General features: G+C 40.9%; 1 protein-coding gene across 1 annotated transcript; it reads left to right on the plus strand.

Moving 5' to 3' along the window:
* The first annotated feature begins 10,663 nt into the window (after positions 1-10,663).
* LOC147428771 (uncharacterized) lies at positions 10,664-11,026 on the plus strand. The gene has a single exon (XM_086496643.1). The coding sequence runs from the start codon at positions 10,664-10,666 to the stop codon at positions 11,024-11,026; it is 363 nt and encodes a 120-aa protein (XP_086352769.1).
* The last annotated feature ends 15,820 nt before the right edge of the window (positions 11,027-26,846 follow it).

The raw sequence follows: 26,846 nt of genomic DNA on the forward strand, positions 1-26,846 counted from the left end.
ACATCAATATCAACACTTTAACTCCTCTGTGAAGGGATAAAAAGTCAGGGGCCCGATGCTTTCTTACCTGCACATCGCACTTCTTGACAATGTTGCAGCGTGTGCCCGCTCCTCATCTATCTCGTACCCTCCTTATATTTTATGGTAAAATAGATTGTATTGGAGATTGATTGGTTTCATGCTGAGTATAAAGGGGCTAGAGCCACAATGAGACAAGAGCCATCTAGTTTTTGGGTAGTTGACTCTTCAAAACCATTACGGAAAACACAAGAACCATATATTTTTTTGGCACATTGGGAGCAGGTCTCCTTCTATAGTTCCCCATATTCTCTCACTCCATGGAGGAAAGTCGTGCCTATCAATCCTTGAGGATATCAAATATTTGACGCCACCAACTCACATGGAATCACAAATGATGTAACTCAAGCAAACGACAAAATTTCTACACATTCCCATCTCCTAATAGCATTAGCACATGCCTAATATTCTAACAAAGAAGAGAGCAACACTGGTGCAATGGATGATGAGATGAAAGATCTGGCCTTAGAGTTAGACATTGAGCCTTCATGCGAGCCTAATCCATCCTTGATTGGTTTGCCCGACACTCTCTCTCTCTCTTGATGTAAACTTGACAATTGAAGAGTTTCTTGAAGCAACGAAGGACAATGAAGTTATCGAATTGATCATTGAACTCTTCTTGAGTTTGACTGAACCCTAAAAAATAGAGTACCGCAGAAGAGAATGAGCACTGTAATCCATTTAAAAGAATGAGTACCCAAATCCTGACTCGATAAGAAAAAAATCCCCTAATTTATTTTTTAAATCGAATACTATCATGTTTTTATTTATTTTACTGCGGGCCCTTAGGCTCCGAGGTGATCCCATATTGGCTCTATGGTTGGGAGGTGAGCTTGATGTATTCCCATTACGTGTCTAGGAGCGAGTCTCATTTGTGATCCTTCCCACACACTCGTACTCTTGTGGGCTTGTTGGTATGGGACACCGGATCTTGTGTTAGAGGCTATAGCCCACTGGCTGTAGGCCCTCAAGCTTGAGGGTAAGCCCATATTGGATCTATGGTTGGGAGGTGAGCCTGTGATGTCCGCCCATTATGTGTCTAGGAGTGAATCTCATTTTTTATTCTTCTCGCACATCCATACTCATATGAGCTCATTGGTACGGGATACCGGCTTGATAGAGGTTATCCCCCACTGGTTGCAAGCCCTCTGGCTCAAGGGTGAGCCCATATTAGCTCTATGGTTGGGAGGTGAGCCTGATGTCCACCCTTTACATCTAGGACTCGACACCGATGGTGACTATGTCCACACAACCATACGAGTGTGGGCTAGTTGGTATGGGACACTGATTCTTGTGGTAGAGGCTAGCCCAATGGCTGGAGGTTCTCAAGCTCGAGGGTGAGCCCATATTGACTCTGTGGTTGGGAGGTGAGCCTGATGTTTGTCCATTATGTGTCTAGGAGTGAGTCTCAATTGCGATCATCTTGTGTGATCACCACACTTGGACTCTACACCAATGGCAACTTTGTCCGCACACCCGTACTATTGTGGGCTGGTTGGCATCAAACAATGGGAGACATTTATGGAGGGAGATTAGTGACTTATTTAGAACAAGGAATCAACATTCAACTTGCTTCACAGTAGACTTCAGAGTGCACTATACGAGTGGTATATTCATTGACATAGCCATTGAGCTCAAGAGAGGTAAACCACATAGCAATTGAGCGGATGGGCAAAGAGTGAGGGCATACAGGTAGCATGCATGCTAGTTTTAGGAGAGGCTTCTCCGCTCTTGACCATATTCTCACACTCAGAGAGACGGATTTATTGTAGCTTTGTGGATTTTTGCAAAGAATTTGACATGAATGCCAAATCCAAATTGATGTGTAGACTACTGGAGATGGGAGTACCAAGTGAGTTGATTTGGGGGATCATGGCTCTATACAAATCATTGGTGGGACATGTACTCCAAAGAGGATATCTAATTTAGTTTACTCCACTATTGGAGTGAAACAAGGTTTTCCAGTGTCTCCTACTCTTTTTGGTATGTATATAGAAGAGGTTTTTGATTACATTGACATAGAGGGTGATAGAGGTGCCAAGATGTAAGGGACATGGATTCCATTTTTGTTATATGATGATGATATTGTGTTGATCTTTGACTCATTGGAGGCTGTGCGATGACATTTGGATGCATTACCTAGCTTTGCGGAGAATTATGGATTGTCTGTAAACCTTGGTAAAACCAAGGTTATGGTCTTTAGCACAACACCAAAGTGGATCAAGAGATCAACACCTACATTCAATTATGGTTAGGATATTGTGGAGTACACAGATGCATACACTCATCTTTGGGTAGTCTTCATTGGGACAAAGTTTTCTCTAAGGAGAGCAACAAAGACTAGACTGACCAGAGCGTATGCAGCCTTGGGAGGATTGGAGAGTATGTGCTTGTAGGTTTAGTTGCAAGAACATGGAACAAAGATTTGGATCGTTGATACCTTGGTAGCTTTTGATATTCTCTATGGGGCTCAGGTTTGGGGACCCTCTTTGGGTTAGGATGTGTGGAGAGGTATTGATAGGCCCTTGGTATCTATGATATCTCGGCTGATTAGAGCCAAGGCCTCCGTGCCACACAAGATTATTAGAGTGGAGTTGGCAGTCCCCCTATAGAGATAGATATGCTTACCAAATTAGTCTCCTTTATATACAGATTATGGGATACTACCAGAGAAATCGGATCGTTGATTCCTTGGTAGCTTTAGATATTCTCTATGGGGCTCAGGTTTGGGGACCCTCTTTGGGTTAGGATATGTGGAGAGGTATTGAGAGGTCCTTGGTATCTATGATATCTAGGCTGATTAGAGCCAAGGCCTCCGTGCCACACAAGATTATTAGAGTGGAGTTGGCAGTCCCCCTATAGAGATAGAGATACTTACCAAATTAGTCTCCTTTATATACAGCTTATGGGATACTACCAGAGACAAATATGGTAGATTAGCCCTTGAGTGCTTCAAAAAAATTAGCTCTATAGGGGGACACATCATGATGGTATGCACAAATTTCATCATGGTTTCAGATACATGGCTTCAAAATGGATAGCTTGCCTCCCTTCTAGTACTCCCTTGATGCACTATCATTGTCTCTTACATAGGTGGAGATTACTAGACTCATTCAATAGGAGCTCACCCAGTTGGACACTTGGACTACATGGCTAGAGCTGACATAGGAGTTGGGCATGAAGATGGCTTTCTATAGAGAGCATCTTCCCCAACTCACAGGAGATGGGGTTGTGATTCGACCCATCTATATGGATACACATCTATCTCATGGGTTATGGTGTGCCGTTGGTCAGATATGGACATCTCCCTTGGCGGGTTCACATCTTAGACATGTAACTTACCATGTGAGTTCAAATGAATGGGTTTTTTAATTGCCAAAATTGTAAAATTTTAACAAGATTATATTGATAAAAGGATTTTTAAAATAATTTTAGAGAAAAACCCATAAGTTTTTGAAGAAAAAGGGGCCATTTTATTACCTTAAGCATTTAAGTAAGGGGGGTTTTTTACACTCTTTTAACACAGGTTACATGAATAGTTTCTTAAAGATGCACCCCCGAAGACATCTTCACACCAGCTTGAGATTGAGACTGGTAGATTGAGAGGGATACTAGCACCTAACAGGATATGCCACCTATGCCATACAGATCGAGAGACAAAGATGCATTATATATGTCAATGCACAGTGTATTACAAGATACGGGGTTGCTTCCACTCTTTATTCAGAGAAGGCTTTGGACCCTTCTCTAGAGTCATGAGCTATCAAGACCATAGATGTCGTGGACTATATCTACTTGAGTTACACAAACACGGATATAGTTTACTGAGGAGATTTGGAGAGAGAAAATCCTAGAGAAAGATGATCAATTTCTTCACACCAGATATTGGACAGATAGAAGAGAAGCCACCATTGCAAAGTTCATCTTCAAACCACACCCGAGGTACTCTCATTGATCGAACAGTGGTGCTAGGGAGATCGGGACACCCTCAATTGAGGAGAGGAGATTCACAACATCGAGATAGACTAGAACAGAGGATTTGAGCCATACTATCTCGACATCCAAAGTATCGATGAGGATGGATTCATCACCCATTGTATCTCTCTCTTGGGAACCCATTGTATCAGTGATCACATATACCCCACACAAATCTAGCTAGTAATCCTTCTATACTCAATTTAGTATCTCTTTTTTTGTACTCAAACATGGTATCAGATTCACCATTGTATGAGTGATCATACATACCCCACACAAATGCAGTTAGTAACACTTCTAGATTCTATCTAGTATCTCTTTTTTGTACTCAGACATGGTATCAGACTCATCATTATGTAAAAGATTGGTCTCATAGGCCATTTTGTCCTTTTGAAGATGTTAATATATCATTTTATCTGTGTGTGTGTGTGTGTGTGTGTGTGTGTGTGTGTGTGTGTGTGTACCTAGCTGCTAAAGAGCCGGATAGATTGGGTGGAGGTCGGTGTGAGCTCGGGATGGGGTGAGGGCCACTTCAAACCAAATAACAATGGCATTAGGCGTCTATGTGAGCTTGGTTGCCGCGAGAGTGAAAATGGCTCCGCGAGTAAATCTGGGGATTGCTTTTTGAAGTTTATAGCGTAGCTTACACATGCCTTCCATTTTGCAAGAATCACTACAAGCGTCACAACGTGAAATTTATTTAGGAACACTCTAAGCGATGCTCTTAGGGATGCTTTTATTATCTTTTAGGGAAAATCATTTAGCATCACTTAAGCCACGCCAGTAAATTTTGTAGGTGCCCCTAGCTACAAAGAACTGTTGCGGTGGTTATAAGGAGACAATCCATATAAAAATATATCCATCTTTACATATATTGGAAAAGCTGAATTAAATCCACATCTTTCCCTATTGTCGACACATTGGAGAATCTAGTCTTCAAAGATTTAGAAATTTTACATGCAAAAAATAGAGACACGCATCAAGTGGAGCAATAAAGATGCAGAGCAAGGACAATAATGGGATTTGTGCAATATCTAGTTTGCAACTTTCAAAGTTATGTTTTTTGTTATGATGCTATCATAGAGCTTGCATAAAACTAAAGCATTGCTTAGTGAATTCAAAAAAAATCCATATTGTACACATTGTTTGGGTCGGGGGACACCTCTCACCAAAATACACTCTTATAATGGACAAGAATTACGCAATGAAAACACACTAAAAGTGCTTTCACAACAAGATTTATTGACACAAAGTTATAAGATACAATTCACCTTGAATCACAAATTATGTTGCACAAGTGGAAGGACAAAGATTTGAAAAGCCAAATCATCCCTTTGAAGCACCAAATCTCAATTGCATTGAAAATGGAAGAGTATATAAAAATGTAGTGATCTTGAGATGTGGCACTCACACTCTCTCACTTGTAATGTGTAGCATTAAAAACTATAGCGCATAAATGTGTGAATTCATAGTATGGTGAATACACCTAGACTCTCCTCACACATATAGTGCAATGGTTCTATGTAAGAGATGATTTACAAGGAAGGAGAGAGGCCTATCTATAGGTTGAAGATCCCTCATTAAGGTTATTGATAATCCATTTTTACAAGCTAACCACCCAAGGCTAGGTTTTGAATATCAAAATATGGTGGGTCTCCCTTGTTTGCTTGAATCAAGAATGTGGGCTCAAGAGAAGGGCATTATCGATAGTAGATGAAGATGAAATTTAGACACATGCACACACACACATGTGCGCGTGCATACACACACACACACAGATTTTATTATCGTCCTCGAAGGTCAAATATGACCTATGGGACCAAAGTTACATGTGATGTAGTATGTGCATGGTTGACTAGTGACTCTCGATGCTCCAAAATTGTGGTGATGAGAGTCGCAATGGAGAGCCCACACTATGGTTGGGAGAGGAAAGTGTGTAGGTCTAAGTCATGGCTGAAAATGTGAGAGAAGCAAGTTTGGATGTGACCAAAAGCTAAGCACTCTCGTAGTGTCTGGTACTCAGACTCTCAAACTTTTAGTGAGCATAATGTGCATAGTCGGTTTGACTGTTCTCCATTGCCCCAACACCCTGTCTCGCATCGAAGGAAATGGGAGATAAGCCGAATGGCTACAATAGTGCGTATCTCTGAGAAGGGGATAGGCTCAAGCATATAAGTGTGAGTACGGTTTCCTTTTTCAGCGATGAACATGGTTTTGTAGTTGGGTGCAATATGGGTGGTGTAATGTATGAAGCGTGACCCATCGGATTTCTCCCAAGCCATAGACATTGGCATTGTAGAAAAGCTTCATTCACTTGGGAGTCAATTGAAGCATCATGTAGCAAGTGTAATGCATCCCATCTCCCGAACCTCTTCTTTATGTCTTGCAGCCTTCCGGTGCTCAAGATCTTGCTTTTATGTGTCTTTTGAACTTTTTTGCTTGCTTCCCATGCAATTGTAGGAAGTCAATGTGAGGGTTTTGATGCATCTCTATCATGTGCTCCACAACCCTTTTCCTGCCCATAACCTCAATTGGAAGAGATCCCAACTCAAGAAGTAGGAGCATATATGGTGTTTTTGTCTTAACTTGGAGAAAATTTGGAAGAAAACGCTTTTGGACATTCTCAAACTCTTTTCAAGTAGATTTTGAGATGCTCCCGCCCCACACTTCAACTCCATAAAAGACATATTTATGAATTTTGGAAATTATTCAAGTCCCATTCTTTTAGAGGATACTTGAAATATAAGTGATATAGTTGTGTAGTTTTAGCTAGCATTTTTGTGATCACCTGGTTATGGCATTGAAATGTATCCCTCGTTCAACAATAAATGAGTATTTTTGCATAAGATTATATGAATACATAAATCAAATGTGAAAACATCGGAAGCATTCACTTTAAAGTTATCTTGCAAAAACACTTTTCCATGTGATAAAAATACCTAAAATGAAGAGATTTTCATTGCAACATTGATAGGATTGCATTAAGTAGAATTGATGGGATCCCAAAATAATGTGGTGCTCAGAAACTCCAAGATAACAAGTGGAACTAATATAATGGTAATGTATTATCAAAACAAACAAGTCTAACAATACTAGAAATAAAGAAATCGCATATTTCAAGAAATTACCAAAAAATAAAAAAATTAATAAATCACCAAAAAAATTGGTTGTCAATGATTGTGTCAAATTATTTCAAGTCTAACAATACTAGAAATTATTTCAAGTCTAAAGAAATTATTTCAAGTCTAACAATACTAGAAATAAAGAAATCGCATATTTCAAGAAATTAATAAATCACCAAAAAAATTGGTTGTCAATGATTGTGTCAAAAAAAATTTAAAGGTAGTATAGGAATTGATGGTATCTAAAATAGATGAAATAAGTGTGAACCCAATATTATCATATATTTCTTGCTTTAGGTAACTGACCAAATGCCATCATATTCTCATTCATGAAAACGTCTTAAATTTTGCTCCCTTTATTGATCCAATGTGTAATCTATTTCACTATTGTTAGATTGATTCACCATAATAATTCAAGTAAATCATAATTTCCTTTTACATAAGCTCATCCAAATAACCATGTCATGATTTTCCTTCTTAAAAAGTCTTATGTGTTTTAATTACACAACTGTGGAGGAATGAAACCACGACACTAAGTGCCAGTCCCAAAGATAATTAGCACCATACCAGTGGCTAATGCTAGTCATATTGAAAATTTGATTTAATATTCTCATAAACTTACAACTCCAAATACAAGGCTCTCTCTCTCTCTCTCTCTCTCTCTCTCTCTCACACTCACACACACACACACACACACACACACACACACACACACACACACATCAATAAACGTACATATTCAAAAAATGCACATTGTATTTAATAAGATCTAGCTCATGCATGATAAATAAGACATGCATACACCTTGATTACTAGATGTGACTATTTTTAATCAATCAAAGTGATGTAGCCTTGGCAAATACTAATAATGAGATGCAATTCATGACTTCGATCCAACTATGTTGGAATTGAATATGCAAGCACCCAACCATTGTTCCACTCATAGGCTCAAAAAAAGCCTTTCATATCTTTGTATAACCTACAATCCTTCATATCTCTTTGCCAATTTCTCTTGTAACTCCTTATTTGCAAAGGACTTTTAAAGGTTTATTGTCACTACGTCATACTTCTCATGATTCTCATTGAAGACATATAATGATTTATCTTGAGATATCTGTAAAGGCTTTCCCAACAAGAATCCATTTGTGCCCCACATGCATCACATCTTTTGTTTGGAATCCTAACACTAATCTTAAGCAAAGGGCACTACAAGTTATTGTGCTACTTGACTAGTGTCAAATCCATCTCGTCCTTTGTGCATTAGGCTTTTAAGAAAACGATTTCTAGCAAAAGAATATTTAATGCCCACGTAACTAACTATAATGAGCTCATTAGGCTAGCCTCACATGATAGTTCTACATTAACTTATAGATGTGAATCTTGAACTTAAGTTTGAGTCTCAAGACCTAGAAACCTAGAAATTAGTGTATGAAGGCTCATATCTTTGACTTATATTAACATATGATGTCACGGGCAATAAAGTTGAACCTCGCATACTAAAAGCCAACTTGCATATTCTATTCCACTATAGGGAGGTGAGGCTCAAAGCTTTAGTGACCTGAAGCTTGCCTACATGTGTTATAGTAGGCTACATTCAACTCATGAGGCTAGAATCACACTCTAATGCTACACAAGAATCACTTGCTAAAACCTTGAATTTCAAGTATAAATCTCCAAATAGTTATTCTAAATCAACATATGAATGTGAGTCTTGGACCCAAGAAGAAGACTGAAATTCAAGTACAAATCCCTACATGATTGTCCTGAATTAGAATACAAATATGAGTCTCCACTCAGTAAGAAGCTTGAGCTTTACTTCAAATCTCCATATCAAAGATTTCTCAAAGGATCATATTTAAATTTCAACCTCCACCAATCAAGACCATGAGCCACTTAAATTCAAGACTCTTTCTCTCATGAGGTAGAGCCTCAAACTTAAGTCCAAGCGTCTACCTTAGAGACACCTTTGAAGATTGGACATAAGTTCCAACCTCCACTAATGTGGAGGCTCAAAGTGTTTTAATTTGAGCCTGTACAAAAGCACAAATTTAGCCCTTTGCTAAGATTAAGTTCAAGCTTCTCTCTTTGAGGCTACTTAGAGGCTCGATATTAAGTTCGAGCCTCATCTAAGTAGAAGCTCAAGCTACTTAAATTTTAGCATGTAGTAAAGCACAATTCATGCCATTATTAAGGTTAGTTTCTAATGTCTCCCTTGGAGGCTTCTTAGAGGCTCAAACTTAAGTTCGAGCCTCCTTTGAGGTAGAATCTCAAGCTAGTTAAAATTAAGCCTCTACTACAAAAGAACATGTTCAATTATCTACTGATGTTAAGTTCAAGCCTTTGCCGTCAAAGTTTCTTAGAGGCTCGAACTTAAGTTGGAACCTATTGATCTAAGGTAGATGTTCAAGCTATTTAATTTTGATCCTCTAGTAAAACATAGGTTTAGACCCTATTCAAGGTTAAGCTTAAGCCTCTCTCTTTGAGACTATTTAGAGGCTCGAACTTATGTTCGAGCCTCCTCTTGAGCAGAGCAACAAGTTGCTTAAATTGAGCCTATTTGACGTTAAGTTCAAGCCTACCTTAGAGGCTCAAACTAAAGTTTAAAGCTCTTCTCATCTAGAGGCATAAGCTGCTTTTATTTGAGCCTCTACTATAGCAAATATTTTGGCCTTTACTAAAGTTAAGTCCAAGCCTTTCTCTTTGAGGCTCAATTCGAAAATCCTCTAACATAGAGGATCAAGGCACTTAAATTTGAATCTCCATAAAGCAAAGGTTCAGACCTTTATTGAGGTTAAGCTCAAACCTCTCCCTTTGAGTATGCTTAAAGAGGCTCGAACTTAAGTTCGATCCTCCTCTAAGGTAGAGGCTCAAGATTCTTAAATTGGAGCCTTTAACCAGCCTATTGAAATACAAGTTTGGGTATCTACATCAACTGCACATGATTACCCTCGCACTCTAATTTCTAAAGCAAATGCATATTGTACAGGTCACTGGCTCGCATAGGCATAGTCACCCATTTTCACAAACATGAGAAGAGGGCCAGAGTTGGCAAGGTTGCTCATCCCATGTCTTGACATGGTTGCCTTTTGGTGATCCTTATTGGCGGCAGGCATCAAAAAACCCCATCATGCCACATCGCTCATGTGGTCATAGCTTTAGGATGAAACTAGAGGGTGATCGGTGGCTACCTAGCAAACTCGCCATGCCATGCCACTCATGTGGTCATAGCTTTAGGATGAAACTAGAGGGTGATCGGGGTGCAATAGGTGATGGTTTTTGCTAGCAAGTGGGAGCCTTGGAAGTTAAAGGAGTAGCAAGCGAGAGCTTTGCCAGCCAACTTGGGTAGATTGGTAGCAATTAGAGGGCCCTTTAGGTCATTGGTCGAGTCCCCCATAGCCTTGCATTTGTCCAGAAAGCAGTAAAGGTTCTTCCCAACACTGGCTAATTTCATTTGGGGAGCTTTACGACCCTTTGTCTATCCTCGTGTCATGGGTCTATCCTCTGGTGAAGCTAGAGGCTTGCATAATTCAGAGGAGAAGGCCACGCTACAAAACTCCGCGAAAAGAGCACCAGAGTCTTGTGAAGAAGCTCACCCCCTGCAAGAGGCACTGCAGAACTCCTCACCTTCAGATGCTTCTAAAGCTCCCTTGCCTCTCCTAACCAAATTGTGTGGGTTGGCTTCAAATATCCCTTCACAATCTCCGCCAACGTGCGATACCTCAAAAGCCTGCATCTGGACAGCATCAGTGGAGATACCAACGGCATTCGCTAAATACAGAGTTGCCCTCATACAGAGGGGCCACGGGCCTGGAAGAATACGGCTACGCATGGTACCTTGCAGCACGGGGTAAGTTCCCCTTCAAGCGGCACTGTAGAAGTCCCAGAAATTTGTTGCAGTGAACAATGGATCCTGCACTCATGACACAGTCACGCGTTCCACCTATTGCTTCTAGATCTCCCCTGTCTATCCTAACCAAAGGACCCCAAATGGAACGACCAGCTTTACAGGGTCTGTGGGGGAGCCCTCATACAAGCATGCACGTATTGGAAGCGATGGCTAGCTCTAGAGATGGCGATGACGCAAGGTGTGATGTAAGGAATGGTGTGGTTTAATTTGAATTCAAATATAACATTTCTCTAACGCTTTTTGTCAAGCCCCGTCAAAACTAACGACACCTTGAGTTGAACAACTAACGACACCTTGAGTTGAGCCTTGTAACCATCCACTCGAAATTAAGTTCATAGGTTTGAAGATACATCTCAAGCCATTATCTACAAGTATACCTTAAGGTTGAACTTTGTAACCGTCTGCTTGAACTTAAGTTCATAGGTTTGAACTTAAGTTTGTAGGTTTGAAGCTACATCTCAAGCACCACGATCTACAAGTACACAAGATGTTTTATAGGGCTTCTACATGAGAAGTTTGGAAATAGTTCAAGGATCGAGTAGGGGGTACCCAATTGGACAGAATTCCACAAGATCCGTTTTGAAACCGAACGAGGGAGGTGTTGTCGTGAGGCGTCAAAGTTTGCACAAGAACATTTGAGCGAGGGGCGAGATGCGAGGCAATTCGGCAAGGGCAACTATCGCGCAGGGAATTGGCAGCTATGGGGACGCATCACAGAGGAGGTTTAGGCTTTTTGTTTATATGTAGGGGATTGTTGAGGTTGCAACGTCGGCTGCTTGCTTGGCTCTGCGAGCTTATTGTGAAGTCGCTTCATACTTATGTTGCACGTTCTAATTTATCATCCTCCTTTTATAATGAGACACATCTCAAAACAATCCTAGCATTGGGATGAAAGGATGGAATCTGGAGGAGTATCGGATGAAGATAATATCAATAGAGCGAGTAGAGAGTACCGTCTGGAGTTAATTCGGAAAATAATGAGAATCAAGCAAGATCTCTTTTGAAGGGGAATGGAAATTGTGGGGCGATGCATCACACAGAGAGCAAGAGAAGAGAGGATGATTAGTTGCGAGCAAGGCGATGGTGGATGAGCACGATGTGTGCAGAGGTTGAGGGCGACAAGCAGAGTAGCAACAGATGTGCAAGAGTTTTTTAATATTGCATGGTGTACACTTTGTCAACAATTGAGCAAGTTTTCTTGCGTGGTTAGAGGAGACGCTTGAAGGATCATTTTGGCTAGAGTTAATGCGAAAAAACTTAATGGGAATCAGGCAAGATCCCTTTTAAAGGGGAATGGAAATTGTGAGGTGATGCAACATGCGAAGAGCAAGAGAAGAGAGAACAAGCAGGTGCGAGCAAGGCGATGGTGGATGAGCACCATGCATGTAGAGGTTGAGGGCGATGTGTTGAGTAGAAGTAGATGCACAGGTGTTTTTCTAATATTGCATGGCATACGGTTTATCAACAACTGAGCAGTGTTGCCTGCGTGGTTAGAGGAGACGCTTGAAGAATTGTTTCATCAACATTATGGGTTTGAATCCTGTCCTCCCTTTTGAAATTTTAATGAATCATGCTACCTAACGGGAAAATTGAGGAACTCTCAGTATAAGTGTTGCACTTGATTTTAACTCTTACATTTAGCAATGCTCGTTCTAGAGTTTGGTGGCATGCTAGCATGTGCAATTATTGAGCCTTTTTGTGTGTATTGTTCTTCAACTCCATTCTTCACTACCCACAAGCTTTGATCCTACATCGAGCTAGGGATGTGCACCAACTCATTGTTGTTACAACAAAAGTCTCCCAAACAAAATATGCAAGCAAAGTTTGTACATGCATTTCTAACATTCACAAAGGGAAGGTGACTTGGGCTTGGTTTGGAAACCCACAATGCCTTGTTGAAAAGGCCTCTTAGACACTTTTTTGGATGGGAAAGGGACTCTTTTTTCATGTATAGGCCTTTACCGCTCAACATGATGAGCTACTGCTAGAAATGACCCACATACCTAGATAGTTGTGGTTGGGGTAGGGATAATAGCTCATGGTATTGTGGTAATCCATGTAGTGGAAAGTATAGTGGGAATGCACCAAAAACTTGACGCGGATCGAACTTTATCATCTCCCCCTTTAGAGCTTGCCCCCATTGTATTCGCGGGGACCAAGATGTGATTAATTGGGGATAGGGATAGAGACTCATGAAATTGTGGTAATCCACAATGGGAATGCATCAAAAAACAATTGTGGTGGTATGAATGATGATTAGAGTGATCCCAAGTATCCAACCGAGGTAGCTCAAGCTATGTCCGCCTTTAATTGAAACATGATATTGTCCAAGACATTTATGTTTCAAAGTGATAAAACTTTGCTTTATATCTTAAATTGTTGTAAAATTTTTAAGAACTCTTGCAAGTTGTGAAGTACCCATTTCTTTTTAATGGGAATCACTTAGAGATTTTCATAAAAAAGAAATGGGTTGAGGTGAAATGAAAGGCAATCTAGGATGTGGCGGGTAACACAAAGTAGACACAGTGCAAGCCAAAGCAGGAAATACGGGGCCGGCACCTGCTGATTGAAGGTAGAGGGGGCCAGGGGTTTTTTTATGTTTTCTCTCACAGGTGTTCCATGGAGCTATGCGAGGTGGAATGGCTTAGAGTACATAGTTCCTTGTTGGTTCTAGGTCGTGAGCTCGATTGTCAATTTGGAAATATCTCTCGTGGGATTTTTGTAGTGAAAGTTTAGCGGGTCATGGGAATTTGGAGAGATTCGGTCTAATGAAACAAAGTGGATCCAATAGGTTTTTGCTTAATCCAATTTGAGTTTTATGCTCCCAAACTATCTTGCATCACTTCACCAAGGTGATGGAGCTTGATCTTATTGTTCAATGTCAACATAGCTCCAAAAACCATCATGGCTCCACTATTTTTTGTTGATTGAGTACAAGATGAGGTCTAAAATCTGTCTGGCTCAATTTTCTCTCTCCTACATACAAACTAGAACCAATGCATATCTAGCTTAATTCTTCTCATGATGGATGTTAATCTCTCTATTTTTTCCCTCAAGGCTATGTATGAATGAAACATAGCTATTTGCCTTTCTATTATTTGTTCCGGTCCCCACCACTCAAACTATGACCACATTGATTCTCCTATAGTCTCCTTTTGAATGTCTACAATATGATACTTTAACCTTGATCAAACACTATTTCTTTTTTTTCTTGCACATTTGGTTTGTACATGGATAAGGCTCCACTCATACATGTCAACACAGTCTAAAAATCACATCTCCAACCATGCTAGCAAAATCTCACATAGTATGCTCTAGTGTTTCTTTTTTATAAAACTCACAATTTGTGAGTGGATTGTATTAAGTACATCATAAAATTACAAAACGGCCTCAAGCTCAAGCCGAGCCTTGAGGTGTTGAACATTACATGCTGGATATCTACTACCTCTCATTGAGGCTTATTATCACCAGCTTAACAAAGTAGGTGAACTCTAGTTCAAAAAACCGCCTTCCGGCCGTGAGCAACGCCATAGGAGCCACCCGCAACGCCTTTACCATGGCCAGGCCCTTGGAGCTCTCTCCTCTCCATTCATCTAAGTTTGTGTTTTAGTATTCCAAACACTTTTGTTGACAATATCTTATAAGAGAACCTTTAAAAACCTTACCATATACTAAAGGATGCTCCACACCTTTCCTATGTGCAACAACATAGCACATGTATTCTCTCCTCGCGAACAAACTTGTGAAACAAAGAATTGTCCCAAATTTGTGCATTTTTCCCAAAATTCCTAAATATGTGTTATAAAGAAGAATCAGTGTCACCATGAATCAAAAAGATATTTCTTGAGAACCCAACACTTGATGTTTCTAAATTCTCGCATTACACATGTTCTCAAATGCATAATATGCTCTCTTTCCCACTTTCAAACGACGCATAGCACATTCAGGCCACTTGTGATTGGACACAACCTCAAGGCCAAGGTACTTAAAGATTTCAACAAAAAGTGTCTCATTGTTGTACAATGCATGGATTCTCTGTTAGAAGCTGGACACACCCTACGAAAATTGACTACTTGGCAGATTATCAATTTTTGTAATTATTCATTTATTGAGAAAACTCGACATTTCACCTTGTAAATATTGGGGCTTACAGAAGTTTCCAGATCGTATCCCAGTTTTGACTTTTAGATTGAGTAGATGGTTGATTTGGAACTTTAGGGTTTGAGAATTGTAAGGTATTTATACCACTTTTTGACCTTAATGAAAAAACTTTTGTCATTTTTGTCATAATAATCAATATCTAATTCTCCTAAATGATTTTCTCATGTTAAACTGATCATTTAATATGGGGAAGTGCAAGGGGAGAAAAAGCTAGAATATTGGTTAAGCTAGCAGACCGACCACAGTAGGGATCCAAAGGAGGGAAAATAGGGATCCAAAGGGGGGGCCATCTGCAAAAGAGCCATGTGCAACAATGGGCTAAAAAGACCCTAAGGTTCAGCCCATTAAGACTTCCAAAATGCTAAGGTTTCAAAATTCAAAGGTTGTGTCCAAAGGGTTAAAGCTTAGGATGAATTGGGTGGTTTGTGTACTCTCCAAAGTCAACACACATCCCTACACATGAGGGGGCGAGCCCTAAATGTAGGGGATGAGAGAGAAAGCCACACACACACACACACACACAAGTCCCCTTTACACAAAGGGAATGAAGGACACATATCAGATGCCTAAGCTAGTTGCTTTCAAAGTGTGCTCAATTCCTATTGGATGACCCTTGAAGTGGACCAATGAGAATTAGACTAGAGTAAATTTAGCCTAATTAATTTTAAAACACTTAATAAAAAGAACCAATGAAAATTAAGTCTCCTGGATGATTATTGGACAGCCCGTGAAGGGGTCCAATAGGAATTGAGCAACCCAATGGGCTACTTAATTCCTATTGTTCAGAATGGGGAAAGGTCCAATGAGGATTTAATTCATTTAAATCAATTAAGTTTAATTGATTAAGCTCTCACAAAAGGGGAAAGGGGAACACATGTCAGAAGGCTATCAGTTATGCTGCTTAATAGCCATTGGCTTGACTTGGGGAGGTCCAATGGGGGGAAAGCAAGAGCAAATAGCAAGAGGGCTCGCCCAAGAGAGAGAGGGGGCTGATTTTTGCAAGGCATTATCACACACACATTCACACAATCTCATGTGTGAAGAAAGAGAAGACCATCTCTTCCCAAGCTTTAATGGAGAGCTCATCACCTACTCCAAGCTTGTGAGATAGAAGCCTACATCGACACACTCTTGGCATGTGGATGCAAATCCAACAAAGAACCAAGCTTCAATGCATGCTCATCTCCTCTACCATGCTAATTACTAAGCTAAGCATTGCTATTATGAGTGATTATGTGAGGAGATGTACATCTTTCTCGTAAGATACTCCTTCTTCCTCTCAATCTACTCTCATACCCTGCTAGCTCTCACCATCTTCAAAGGTGTGTGAGGTCTTGGGTCTGAGACAGGGGATAATTCAAGTTGTGTTTGCTAAGTGTTTTGCTTAGTGCATGAAGCTTTCATCTTCATTGCACTAGCTAGTCTTGAAGGAACACAAAGAATTGTATTGTACAATGTCTCTCTTGATGGGAGACACCATAATACAAAGCCTTTTGGAGGGGGGACCGGATCCATGCAAATCCGGTCCTCAATTGTTGTCAATAGCTTAATTTCTCTCTCTTTTGAAAGTATTGTTGATGCTATCTAACTAGGTGTTATGCTTTTTGTTGCTTTCTCCACCCAAGCACTCTTGTAATTCTCATTAGGAATCTATTGTAATGAAATGCCCACTATGTTCATGCTAATTTCCGCTACACATAAGTTTTTAGGCCATTAAATGTTACATTGGTATCAGAGCACAAGGTTTCTCTTTTCTTGCTCAAGAAGGAAGGTCCTTAAGCTGGCTATACATGGTTGGTATTATTAATTGCCTGTGAGTAAGTAGAATAGGGATTTTTCATCCTTGCAGTGCACCTGCCTTCATGCAGTTAACGGGGCATCACCGTCAAGAGCTATGGTCTTAATAGTGGAGTCCTACGGGGCTTGCCTACGGCTTAACCACTATTGAGCTATTAGAAGCTTGACAGGAGCCGGTGCAGTTTTGGTGTTGAAAGACCCTCTCTTCTATTCCTTGCAATTAATGGTATTCGAGCCATGGGTACAGTAGCTTGAGTGCTTTTTCTAAAGGGGTAAAGAGGAGTAGCAACTAGGGCTTGAAGTGCCAAAGTACACCTAAAAAGTTTACACCTAAAAGTTGTTAGAATGGTTGACAATAGTAAAGAGAGTGAAATTAATGTTGATAACTTTGATATTGCTAATGAGCAAGCTACTAATGATGCTCCGATGCTTGTTAACTATCTTGTTTCTAGGCTTCAACGAGCCATGTGCAATCCATCTCTCCAAAGTGAAGTGCAACGAAAGCTCCGTGCTCATGGGATTCTCCAAGCTCATCACCATGACGAGAGAACACCTAGGAAGCCTCCTTGTGAGACCCAAAAGAGGTCTCTCTCCGATTCGGGAAGAAGAAGAGAATCCGTACGAAGGTCTCAAGAATTTACTTCTTGATGATGCATCTCCTTCCCAAAGGAGAACTCAAGATCCTCTACCGAAGGAACGAGAAAGAAGTGAGTCTCCCGCCACCTCGGCGGAGATGGCTCCACGAAGACGGCAGGCTAAACGCTCTCCATCACCATCAAAGCGGAGAAGACCATCGCACTCTTCTCCACACCATAATTCAAAGAGGGATGATAAAAAGCAAGAGAAGAAAAAGGCGAGAAAGAGGAAACCCTCTTCTCCATCTTCTTCATCCTCTTCCTCTTATGAAAGCGATGGTGAAGACGCCGAAGATCAAGACAAGAAAAAGGCGAGAAAGAGGTCACCCTCTTCTCCACCTTCTTCAAATTCTTCACGTTCTGAAGAAAGTGATGGTGCAACCTTTGAACCATCAAAAAGAAGAGGCCATAGGAAATCCTATGCCGCATGGAAGAGGTTGTCCAAGCTGAAGAAATTCAAAGAGGGAGGGAAGAGCATCTCTTTCCTTACCTATGATGGTACCTTTGGTGCTACGGACAAAGTCTTGGCCTTTATCCAGCAATTTGATGCGGCGTTTGGAGATGAGGGCTTCACGGAGTCCTCTAAGCTACACCATGTAGCTATGCACTTTCAAAAGTCCGCCAGACAATGGTGGTCTAGCCTACGAGCCAACGGTGAAGCTCTACGAACATGGAAAGCTTTAAGAGCTTCCATTATGAAGCAGTTTTTGGCCACCGATGCCAAAGACAAAGTACTCACCGAATGGCGAAGCTTAAAGCTCTCTCCCTATGAATCCATCCACAAATATGTAGACAAGTTTTGGGACCTACAACTCAAAGACACTGTCTTCAAAAAGTTGGATTTTGGAGAGCAAAAGCAACAATTTTGTGCGGGCTTAACCGAAGAAATGGTGGAGTATGTCAACTCCCAAAGGGCACGTACCATATCAGCGGTAATACACCATACTATGGTGGCCTCTCGAATCAATTTCCAAACGGGGCTAAAAGAAATAATAAGCCCACGGAAAACAAGGGTTCCAATGAGCCTAAGGGGAAGGACAATGTCCAAAAGTCTCCTAAGGGCAACTCCAACAAAGCTAAAGAGAAGGGAGTTTACAAAGGTAAGAACAAACTCTCTCCTGAAGAGCTTGAGCGTTATCGCAAGGATAACCGGTGTTTCAAGTGCGGAGAACAAGGGCATGCGTACCGCGCTTGTCCCCAAAAGAACAACCGCCAAGATCCTCCTAGAGCTTCCTTGGTTGAAATCCAAGAGGACGAGACTCACCAAACTCACCACAAAGGATCTCCTCTATGCCATGCTTGGGGAAAGGTAAGAGAACATGATGCTTTTATTCTATTTGACCCTTGTTCTACTCACAATTTTATATCTATAGAGTTGGACACCAAGCTAGGCATACAAGCCTACGAGATGGAAGATGTCCTACCCACAGACAGTGCTTTCAAGGATCAAGAATCTTCAGTCACACTCCCTTAATCGAGAAATTGAGGCTTCATGTTCAAAGCTATGTGGACAAAGAGGACTTCTTTATCTCTCCTCTCAAGCATGAGGATGTAATCCTAGGGGCACCATGGTTTGATTGCCTGGCTGCCAATGTTAAATTTCCTGAAAGGAGAATCTCCTTTAAGTTCAGGGAAAAAGACATGTACATAGATGCTAAGGAAATGGGTAACACTATCCCCATTGTACATACACCAGCTTTCAACAAGTCAATAAAGAGCTCTATTTTCGTGTACATGATTTGCTTTAGCAAAAGAAAATAAAAGCAACCAAAAGGAATTAGAGTTATCCAATTTTCTCAAGGGGTTTCAAGATGTTTTTATTGACGACATCCCTTGTGAGCTACCTCCTAAACGAGGTAATGATGACCATGCAATTGAACTTCTTCCAGAAAGTTCACCGCCTAACAAACGTCCTTATAGAGTTTCTCAAGCTCAACAAGAGGAGATTATGCAGCAAGTGCATGAGTTAGTTGAGAAGGGCATGGTTAGGCCTAGCTCATCTCGAGTTGCTCACCTGTGCTATTAGTGCAAAAGAAAGACGGCACATATCGTATGTGTGTTGACTATAGAGCACTAAATAGGATCACTATCAAGAATAGGTTTCCTGTCCATGGGTAGAAGACCTATTTGATAAGCTACAAGGATTGACCTACTTCAGTAGGATTGACCTAAAAAGTGGCTATCATCAAATAAGGATAGTTGATCAAGACATTGTAAAGACCGCATTTCGCACCACATTTGGTCTTTACGAATACATTGTCATGCCTTTTGGCTTGACCAATGCACTAGCCACATTCAACCACTTGATGGAGAAGTTGTTCAGGCCTCATTGAACCTTCACTGGAGTGTTCTTTGATGATATTATCATCTACTCTAATTCATTAGACGAACACAAGAAACACCTCCAGGTAATATTTCAAGTTTTAAGAGAGAATAAACTTTATGTTAATCAAAAGAAAAGTGAATTTTTCTTGCAAGAGATTCAGTATTTAGGTCACATTATCTCTCAAGATGGCATCCAAATGGATCCATCAAAGTTAGAGGTAATAAAAGGATGTCCTAAACCAAGGAATCTTCATGAACTAAGAAGCTTTATAGGTATGTTTGCATACTATAGATACTTCATAGAAAAGTTCTCACAAATTGCGGGACCATTACATGACCTAACAAAGAAAAGCGTTAGGTATACATGGTCTGCTAAGGAGAACAATGCTTTCGAAAAGCTTAAAGAAAAGCTTATCTCTCAACGTGTGCTTACACTATCGGATCTCTCAAAACCATTTGAGGTCCAATGTGATGCTTGTGGTGATTGCCTTGGAGCTGTTTTGCTCCAAGAAGGGCACGCCATAGGCTATGAGATTCAAAGGCTCGATCCTGTTGAGCAAGCTCTAGGCATATATGAAAAATAACTCCTTGCAATTCTACATGCCTTAGACTCATGGAAGCACTATTAATTGGGGACTCCTTTCATTCTGCGAACGGATCACAAAAGTCTTAAGTACTTCATGACGCAGACCAAGCTCTCCAACAAACAAATAAGGTGGGAAAATTTCCTTTCGCAATTGCATTTTCATATTGCTCACATTGCTGGCAAGCATAATCAAGTAGCTGATGCACTCTCAAGACGGCCGAGAGTGAATGCGGTTTCCATAGCAACTCACAATGATCTATCTTCAATGATAGATGAGTACGCTATTGATCACGATTTTAGAGATGTGATTTCATCCCTTGCATTAGGGAAGAAAGAAGAACCATTTACTTTACAAGATGGTTATCTTCTCTATGGCAATAGACTATGCGTTACTAACTCACTACGTGAGAAAGTAATGTATGAGTCTCATGCTCCACCGTATGCGGGGCATAGAGGGATTCAGTCTACCCTAAAGGGAATTGAAACATATTTCTTTTGGCCTACCATGAAAGTGAACATACAAGAGTATGTTTCTAAATGTGTGGTATGCCAAAAGACAAAATTTGATAGAGGGAAGCAACTTGGATTGCTTCAACCCTTGCCAATCCCTAATTCACCATGGGAGAGCACATCCATGGATTTTATCTTTGGATTGCCTAAGTCTATCCATGGGAATACGGGAATATGGACGATAGTAGACAAGTTCAGTAAGCAAGCTCATTTTATACATGTCAAAAAGACTATCAAAGCCCATCAAATGGAAACCCTCTTCATTTCACAAATTTTCAAGTACCATGGCTTGCCAATGTCCATAGTGTCGGATAGAGATCCTAGAATGACCAGTAATTTTTGGAAGGGTCTCTTTGAGAATTTAGGGACAAGGCTAATCTTCTCTTTGGCCTATCATCCACAAATGGATGGCCAAAGAGAAGATGAAATAGCTAACCTAACCATTCTCGATCTACTAAAAGTCTATGTAACGGAAGTAGATCAAAGATCCCAATGGGAGAAGTACTTACCCTTAGTGGAGTATGCTTACAATAACACTGTACATACTTCCACGGGAAAAGCACCTTTCGAGGTAATTGAGGGAAGATCAAAAAGTCCCTTGCTACTTAAGGTACATGGGAAGATCTTCACTGCAGATGAGTATAGCCGAGACCTACAAGAATCTTTTCAAAAGATTAAGGATGCTATCTCTATCTCACAGCAAAGGAAAAAGGCTGCTCCTGACAAGCACAGAAGAGCCCAAGCCTTTAAAGAAAACGATCGGGTCTTGTTAAAGTTTCCCAAGGCTCAATTAAGGCACACGACGGGCAAGAATCCTACGGGCCACCAAAAGTACTATGCTAAACTAGCAAAAAGGTACTATGGTCCCTTCCAGATTCTTAGGCCAATCAATGAGATGGCCTACCAACTCAAGTTACCCAATCATTGGCTCATACACAATGCTTTCCATGTGAGCCTATTAAAGACTTACAAAGGAGAGCCACCTCAAGTACCAACTATTGAAGACCCACCGGAGATCGAGGACCAAGAGGAGGTGTTGCAGCCCGAGTCCATTCTCCGACATGAAGACAAGGTACTAAGAGGCGGTAAGACTATCCGACGATATCTTATTAAGTTTAAAAATTATCCTTTTGAAGATGCTAGATGGATGCAAGGCATACAATTAAAGGATAACCTAAACCTTGTTAATGCTTACAATGCTTCCCAAGAGTAAGCAAATGTACAAAATGTTAAAAATGAACAAAGTTTTTGTCTTATAAGACTCTCTTTTTCTTTATTGTGCACAAAAATGAAGTAGTATGCATGCTTAGATCAAGTTTGTGGAGATGATGTCTCCCAAACACCAAGTAGAGCTTGTCACTCTACTATGGAAGACTGATAGGACTAATGTGCAGACATGCTTGCGGTAGCCTCTGGCTCTCAACCGCCAAATGGACTAGTCATCCATTGTGGAATGATGTCGTAGGGTAACATAGGGATCCTCTACCTGCTAAGAAAAGGACTCATGAATATGCTTTATCTTCTCTACACCATAGTCGAGGACGACTATGATTTCAAGAGAGAGGTAATGTCATAATAATCAATATCTAATTCTCCTAAATGATTTTCTCATGTTAAATTGATCATTTAATATGGGGAAGTGCCAGGGGAGAAAAAGCTAGAATATTGGTGAAGCTAGCAGACCGGCCACAGTACGGATCCAAAGGAGGGAAAATAGGGATCCAAAGGGGGGTTCATCTGCAAAAGAGCCATGTGCAACAATGGGCTAAAAAGACCCTAAGGTTCAGCCCATTAAGACTTCCAAAATGCTAAGGTTCCAAAATTCAAAGGTTGTGTCCAAAGGGTTAAAGCTTAGGATGAATTGGGTGGTTTGTGTACTCTCCAAAGTCAACAAACATCCCTACAAATGAGGGGGCGAGCCCTAAAGGTAGGGGTTGAGAGAGAAATCCACACACACACACACAACTCCCCTTTACACAAAGGGAATGAAGGACACATGTCAGATGCCTAAGCTAGTTCCTCCCAAAGTGTGCTCAATTCCTATTGGATGACCCTTGAAGTGGACCAATGAGAATTAGGCTAGAGTAAATTTAGCCTAATTAATTTTAAAACACTTAATAAAAAGAACCAATGAAAATTAAGTCTCCTGGATGATTATTGGACAGCCCGTGAAGGGGTCCAATAGGAATTGAGTAGCCCAATGGGCTACTTAATTCCTATTGGTCAGAATGGGGAAAGGTCCAATGAGGATTTAATTCATTTAAATCAATTAAGTTTAATTGATTAAGCTCTCACAAAAGGGGAAAGGGGAACACATGTCAGAAGGCTATCAGTTATGCTGCTTAATAGCCATTGGCTTGACTTGGGGAGGTCCAATGGGGGGAAAGCAAGAGCAAATAGCAAGAGGGCTCGCCCAAGAGAGAGAGGGGGCTGATTTTTGCAAGGCATTATCACACACACATTCACACAATCTCATGTGTGAAGAAAGAGAAGACTATCTCTTCCCAAGCTTTAATGGAGAGCTCATCACCTACTCCAAGCTTGTGAGATAGAAGCCTACATCGACACACTCTTGGCATGTGGATGCAAATCCAACCAAGAGCCAAGCTTCAATGCATGCTCATCTCCTCTACCATGCTAATTACTAAGCTAAGCTATGCTAATATGAGTGATTATGTGAGGAGATGTACATCTTTCTTGTAAGATACTCCTTCTTCCTCTCAATCTACTCTCATACCCTGCTAGCTCTCACCATCTTTGAAGGTGTGTGAGGTCTTGGGTCTGAGACTGGGGATAATTCAAGTTGTGTTTGCTAAGTGTTTTGCTTAGTGCATGAAGCTTTCATCTTCATTGCACTAGCTAGTCTTGAAGGAACACAAAAAACTGTATTGTACAATGTCTCTCTTGATCGGAGAAACCATAATGCAAAGCCTTTTGGAGGGGGGACCGGCTCCATGCAAATCCGGTCCTCAACTGTTGTCAATAGCTTAATTTCTTTCTCTTTTGAAAGTATTGTTGATGCTATCTAACTAGGTGTTATGATTTTTGTTGCTCTCTCCACACAAGCACTCTTGTAATTCTCATTAGGAATCTATTCTAATGAAATGCCCACTATGTTCATGCTAATTTCCGCTACACATAAGTTTTTAGGCCATTAAACGTTGCAATTTTTAAAAAGTTTTTGAAGTCTGTGAGTGAGCATATTGAGTACGAGAGAGAGTGTGAGCTTCATCTTGACACTACATGTGCACCGGTGGTTGGAATAAAGTGTGGAGAAGTGCAGCGTGTTGCCCCCGACGAGAGCTACAAGCCAATACCTACATTGCGCACGTACGGTCCGGTTTTGCGAGCTCCATTTACGAGCTTCATATGGTGATTCGGTGAGCATACATTGTTCGATTTTGCATTGCAGCATATCCACGCGTTCACATTGAGTAGAGCTACACATTAGGCACTTTAGATTCCGAAAACGAAGACCTGCAAATTTCGGCCAGACATCCTACGTGATTTTGCACCGGATGTTTTGGGTTGGGGGTTTTGGTTCATAGACCTTAGGGAGAGCGACCTATTGGTTTTAGTAGGGTCTCCTTCAAGTTCTGTGGTGTTTTGAAATTGTTTGATGGGTGTTCGGCTCTAAAAAGCGCTGTAGGAAGTTTCCTCTTATGCACTCTTGAAGACTGTGACTTAGACATTGGGTAGAGACCTCTGTAGGAATTAGTTAGGAGTCGATCGAGTGTCGGTTGACACCTTATGCTTGCTTTCACGCGCTTGCGGGTCGAGCTTCATCCTTAGCTGACAAATCTTGTTAGGTGAGTTCTCGCTGTGCTGACGTCCATCGAGGCGTACCCGTCCAACATTGGCACCGCTGTCGGGGACAAAAACCTTAGGTAGGTGACCGAGACTAGTCCTTGAGGATAGGGATTTTTGGATTGCCAAGAGTCTCGTTTTACATTTAGACAGGACCAGAGGGTGGAGGATTCTCTAGGTCTTAGAGGGAGTCTAGGAAGCGTGTGTCTGGCCTAGATCCTTCAACTTAGGTAGATTTAGGTAGAATGAGATAGTTTTAGGTACTAGTTGAGTTCTTGAGTAGGAGTTGGAGTGGTAGAAGCGGTGAGAGGAGAGCTTTAGAGTCCAGAGAGGCCAGAAAGAAACCAAGACACCCTTATCACCATTTCACAGTATGAGTACAAGTAGAGTAAGTAGGACATCATGATTTAGGATCTAGAGCACTTCATGCATGTATACTTGCTTGGTAAATTCATCACAAGGTTGTAAAAGACGCAAAAGTGTGTTTGAAAGCTGAAGTGAAGTCCAAAAGTTACTGTGAGTGCTTCTGATAGAGCTGTAGAGCATCAGGAGCATTTTTGTTAGAAAAAATTTAATTTTAAGCCAGGAGACATCCTACGTGTAGGATGTCTACAGGCTAATCTGGTGGGAATTTTGGGATTTTGAGTTGACCAGTGTGTTTAGAAGGTTGGGTTTACCCTATTTTCAATTGGAAAGTGAAAATTTGACCATATCTTGACAGGATAAGGCCAGATAGACTGAAATTGCCATACATCCTACCCAAATTGTGCCAAAGCATTATTTTAAGACCAAAACCATAGGATGGCTGCATGAGCATGATCTGCATGATATATTGAATGACTGAGAGGGGTTTCATCTCATTTGGGTTCAAAGCAGACTTTAGCACTTTTGACTGAAAAAGGCAAGAACATCTAAAATTGGGGACTTTTGAAATCCAAACCAAAATCTAAGCATACCACTGGGTTACTGACATCAAGGGGAAGCTGTGGGTCAAGTCTGGGGTCAAACAGGCCAAAAGACATCATACGCTTAGGATGTCTTTTGTGTGATTTTGCACTCCAAACCTATTTTTGAGCATACCAAAGTGATCAGCACCTCAAGGGGAGCCTGTGCTTTGAATTTGAAGCCATTCTGATGAAAAAGACATCCTACGTATAGGATGTCTAAATCAAGAAATTGAAGCCAGATACTGACTGTGGACAAAGCAAGGTGTTGTATAGCCTGAGGCAGGCCTCCTAGTCAATTTTGGTCCAAATTGGAGTTGATTAGATGGATCAAAACCAATAGCACGTTGTCGGAACAGATTTCTGATCCATTGACTAGCTTATAGGTGTCTAAATCAAAAAGTAAAAATAGCTGTGGACTCAGCACATCAAGGGGAATCCATAGTGCAAAAATCCAGGCAAAACAGAGCAGGAGACATCCTACGTGTAGGATGTCTATTGGGGCCTACTGAAGAGAAAATTTGACTGGGCTTAGACAATGAGGTTCCATTTGGCTTATAGGTTCCAAAACTTCTTTCAGAAGTGAATTTGGACCTTGTTTGTCCATCTGATGGAGCAAAGACTGAATTCAGACTCTTTCACGTAAATTGACCAACATTCGAGGGAAGTACAATTCCAGATTAGCAGACCTAATCCAGAACATCAACAGTGTATAAAATACAGTAGTGGTTGAGATTAACTCTCCAATTATACCAATCATTACTAAGATAACCTCTAGCAGTTAAATGCTTTGATTCAATTGCCAAAATTAAACGCTTGTGTATAGGTATATTCAGCAGCAAAGCAAGAAGTTGTGCGGGATCAGGTGAGTGGTTGGATTTGTGATAGACTACATTGATAAGTTTGATGAATTTAAGATCAGGAAGATACATTTTTAGAGACCAGAAGGTGGCAAGTGACCAAGGTAGCTTAGTGTCCACCGAGGAGAGTTTAACTCAG

The sequence above is a fragment of the Adiantum capillus-veneris genome, chromosome 23 (genome assembly GCF_014529385.1).
Source record: "Adiantum capillus-veneris isolate H3 chromosome 23, ASM1452938v2, whole genome shotgun sequence".
Classification (NCBI taxonomy): Eukaryota; Viridiplantae; Streptophyta; class Polypodiopsida; order Polypodiales; family Pteridaceae; genus Adiantum; species Adiantum capillus-veneris.

Bases quoted from the DNA above. Each gene is read 5' to 3' on its own strand.
- LOC147428771 (XM_086496643.1), top strand. From the start codon at position 10,664: ATGGGTCTATCCTCTGGTGAAGCTAGAGGCTTGCATAATTCAGAGGAG.